Source organism: Triticum aestivum, chromosome 7D (assembly GCF_018294505.1).
Source record: "Triticum aestivum cultivar Chinese Spring chromosome 7D, IWGSC CS RefSeq v2.1, whole genome shotgun sequence".
Lineage (NCBI taxonomy): Eukaryota > Viridiplantae > Streptophyta > Magnoliopsida > Poales > Poaceae > Triticum > Triticum aestivum.
This window is the reverse complement of record NC_057814.1, coordinates 583,829,507-583,833,081: the sequence shown is the minus strand read 5'-3', so window position 1 is coordinate 583,833,081 and position 3,575 is coordinate 583,829,507. Positions and strand designations below refer to the sequence as shown.

General features: G+C 44.6%; 1 protein-coding gene across 1 annotated transcript; it reads right to left on the bottom strand.

Moving 5' to 3' along the window:
- Window positions 1-288: 288 nt before the first annotated feature.
- On the bottom strand, window positions 289-872 carry LOC123171348 (F-box protein At5g07610-like). Its single transcript, XM_044588884.1, has 2 exons — window positions 788-872; window positions 289-694 (listed from the first exon to the last, which is right to left on the bottom strand). Exons 1-2 carry the CDS (start codon window positions 847-849, stop codon window positions 289-291), a joined length of 468 nt encoding a protein of 155 aa, XP_044444819.1. The 5' UTR covers window positions 850-872.
- Window positions 873-3,575: the final 2,703 nt, after the last annotated feature.

Here is a 3,575-nt window from a genome sequence, read left to right as displayed (position 1 = left end):
CCTCTCCGGCAAAAGAACACGGCAAAAGAACGTACAAGATACAAAAACGAGAACAAAATTTGAAAAAATATCGTGCAAAAAAACGAGCAAAAAAAACCAAGCAAAAAATGGGCAAAAAAATCGCGATCCAGATCCAAATTCAAAATTCAAAAATAGCAATGGCGCATGGTGGGGGTTAGACGGAGCAGGGGGGCGATGAAACCTAGGGGGCGGGGGAGGGGATTTAAACCTACAGCGACACGGATGGCTAATGGGCCGTGATTAGTATATTGGGCTAAGCCGTACATGTCACATTTCCTCCGTGGCAGGATTGCACACGACGTAACGGCGCTTGCAACCATCGGAAGATACGTCATAGAGAAGGAGGCCATTGCAGCAGTCCAAAAGAAAGGTGTTTCGGCCGTTGGGCAGGAAGGTGAGACTGGTGCGACTGCGGCTCCCGGATAAATTGGTGAAAGGAAGAACTGGATGTACCAATTGCTCCTTCGTGGTGTCCCTCAAGAAGAAGCCGGTCAGGGTCCGGGGGAGCTTCCGGCGGTAGGTGCGGTCGTTGATGAGGCCGAGCCAGTGCTTGGAGACGCACTTGAAGCGGCAGAGCGACCTGCCGGGCACGCGCGAGAGTATCTCGACGAGGAGGTCGTCGGTGAGTCTCTCGGCCGCCGTCTCGCTCCCGCTGGGAGGAGAAGAGGATGACCTGCACAGAGAGATGGAGAAGAGGTCTGAGGGGATCGGGTGAAGAAGGGAGAGGAAGGTCGCGACGATTCATGGCGATGTCTGCTCTGCGTACCTGATCCGAGTTGATTTGAGTCCGTCCTCCCACGGGCGAATTCGATCCAGCGGTGTGGACATGGCGGCGGCGGCAGCGCCGTCAAACACGGAGCAGGGGGGCGATGAAACCTAGGGGGCGGGGGAGGGGATTTAAACCTACAGCGACACGGATGGCTAATGGGCCGTGATTAGTATATTGGGCTAAGCCGTACATGTCACATTTCCACTAGACCCCTTTAAAAAATCAACCCAAAAAAACATAAAAGTAGGAATATACACAAATATATTGGGCTAAACCTCACGGCAGCATTGTACTAATATCTCCCTGAGCGACAGCCCTCTCTCTTCTGTCTCAATCTAGCGGAGAGAAGGAATATACAGAAAAAGGTTTTTTCTTTGCTTGTGGATGTGTTATTTCATGTAGGGAGATGGTAGTTGTGCTGGCATAATTAACCAGGTCATCAGTGACCAGCGCCTTCAACAACATATGGCTAGTTCTTTTCAGATTCCTCAGCTGGTTCTAGGTTTGTAGAATCAGAAACTGAAAAGAAGTGGGTTTTGGCCCATAGATTCCTTGCTAGCCGGCTGCCAGAATTCATATGTATGTTCAGAAGCGAGCGACCCAAGCTTACTGATATTCTGAGTGCCCATAGATTTATGCAACATCCTTATGTGCACAAGAGTGCCCTCCTACATCCATCCACTTTTAAACCGCGAACAACAAAGGGAGTAACAATCTCGTTCCTCCTGAATAGCAGCGCCGTCTACGACACCGTGAGGCAAGCAAATGAGAGGGGTGCGGCAACACAAAGGTGCATGTTTCATTCTGTAATTTTTGTTTCAGAAATGACGCTGAAACACTGTACTGATCGACTGAAGTACTTTGGAAAGTGAACGACACTCTTTTAGTCGTCTGGAGCACTTTCTGTTCGGAAAACCTTCCTACAGCCAAACCTTCCTTCTAATCAGATCTATCTCTTCATAAACACTGGCGCTGTCCCTGATACAGAGAAGGGAGCAAATGACAAATGGCAGGGTTGGTTTCAGTTTCTCTTGGAGGCTCGAGGTTGATATCCTTGCCCTGTGTGAAAACTGGGATACAAACTCGTTTATAAAACGGGAGAAAACCTGAAGATAATTTTTTTCCAAGGTATGCTATATATTTACAGGTGGTGCCGTCTTTCACTCTTGTTCGTGGATCATTTACTTGTATCTGGAAACATAAGCAGACATGGTAGAAGTAGAACAAACACTTGTTATTTCAAAAAAAATTTACAGCGACAGCCACTTGTTGTTTGTGTTACAGGGCGTCCAAAGTCAACACTATAAATTTGTATTGGGATAGTGGGGTGCATGTTGCGAAAAATGCTGACCATACAACTAGAATTAACACTTTTTCTTTGACAGGATATAAGTGAAACTACCATGAAAAGGGACACGACATTTCTTCTTCCAGACATTGTTCAAATGCCCATCTCAACAAAAGTCACCGGCAAACTGGATGTCTTCAGTTTTAGAGTAACGAACTTGTCTAGCAAAAGAATCAACATTATGATCCAATCACAGATTGTTGATGTTCTGCTAATCACATTTTCTATTCAAAACACGCAACAAAAGTAATTATCATCAACAAAAATGGCACCATATTCATCCAAAGTGTTTCATGATCATGACACCATATTCATCCAAAGTGTTTCCTGATCAACTAAGACATATATAACAGCAAAGGTAAACTATTTCAGACATATGCGAGTAAAAGGCAAGCAATCATTGGCTAGTTCTTTGTCAATAAGATGCTTATGATTTTCCCAACTTAAAATGGAAGATACGAGTTTATGTCGCATGACAGTCGTTGATCATTGATGCATCCTCATATTGATCTTGGTGATTGTAGGTGCGATTTTTTTTTGTTTTCTACTACGTTTCCCAACAAAAAGCGTGTATGCATCAGCCAAGAAAACGAGAACCAAATCGAAGCAGAAATACCAAAGATACTCCTCCATAGCATAGACAATTGACTCCAACCATAGCCGCCAGGAAATATTTTCTTGAAGGTATTTCATAATTTGCTGTCGGTTTTTAGCCGTGGGGAATAGTCCAGTTTCTGGTAGTGTGAGGTCATGGATGATGTGAATTTCGTACAGATGTCATGTATGAAGTTATTGTAACTCTACATACAAGGGCACATATGGTAGACGTGGATAGCCATCATGATTGCAAATCACTTTGACTTGCTGACGGTCCATATCATAGCACATTAATGTGGAAGCTGACCCCATGGTGAAGAAGATCAAATTACATTGCGGATGAATCGCAATCCAACGCGAATCAACTGAATGAATTGTAAAATGATCAGAATCAGTAACATTTGTTGCTCCAAATATATCTGAACTTTCAACACTATGCTTCAATATCCACTCTTTGCTGTCATAGTGATCGAGAACATAGACTACTAGTCGAGCCACATCACCATGGTGATCTTTCTTAAAATTGGCTTAATGCAAACGACCCTGTGACTGCCGAATAAGACCACCATACAGCTTACCACGGATACCAAGGTTCGGCCATGTTTTCCCCTCCGTGTCCACCACACGTATATAAAACGGTGAACTTTTGCCAGAGGCATAAAAATGCAAGTAGCCGTTGAGGAAGACAGCATCATACTGCCAAGCAGGAAGCTTAATTCTTTTGTTCCATCCAATTTCCTTGTAAACCCATCTTCTGGTTTCCGGTGAATACACTTCCACTCCGGCAAGGTAGAAGTTAAAATGGACATCCTCCAGCAACGCAAACACATAGAAGTGGGC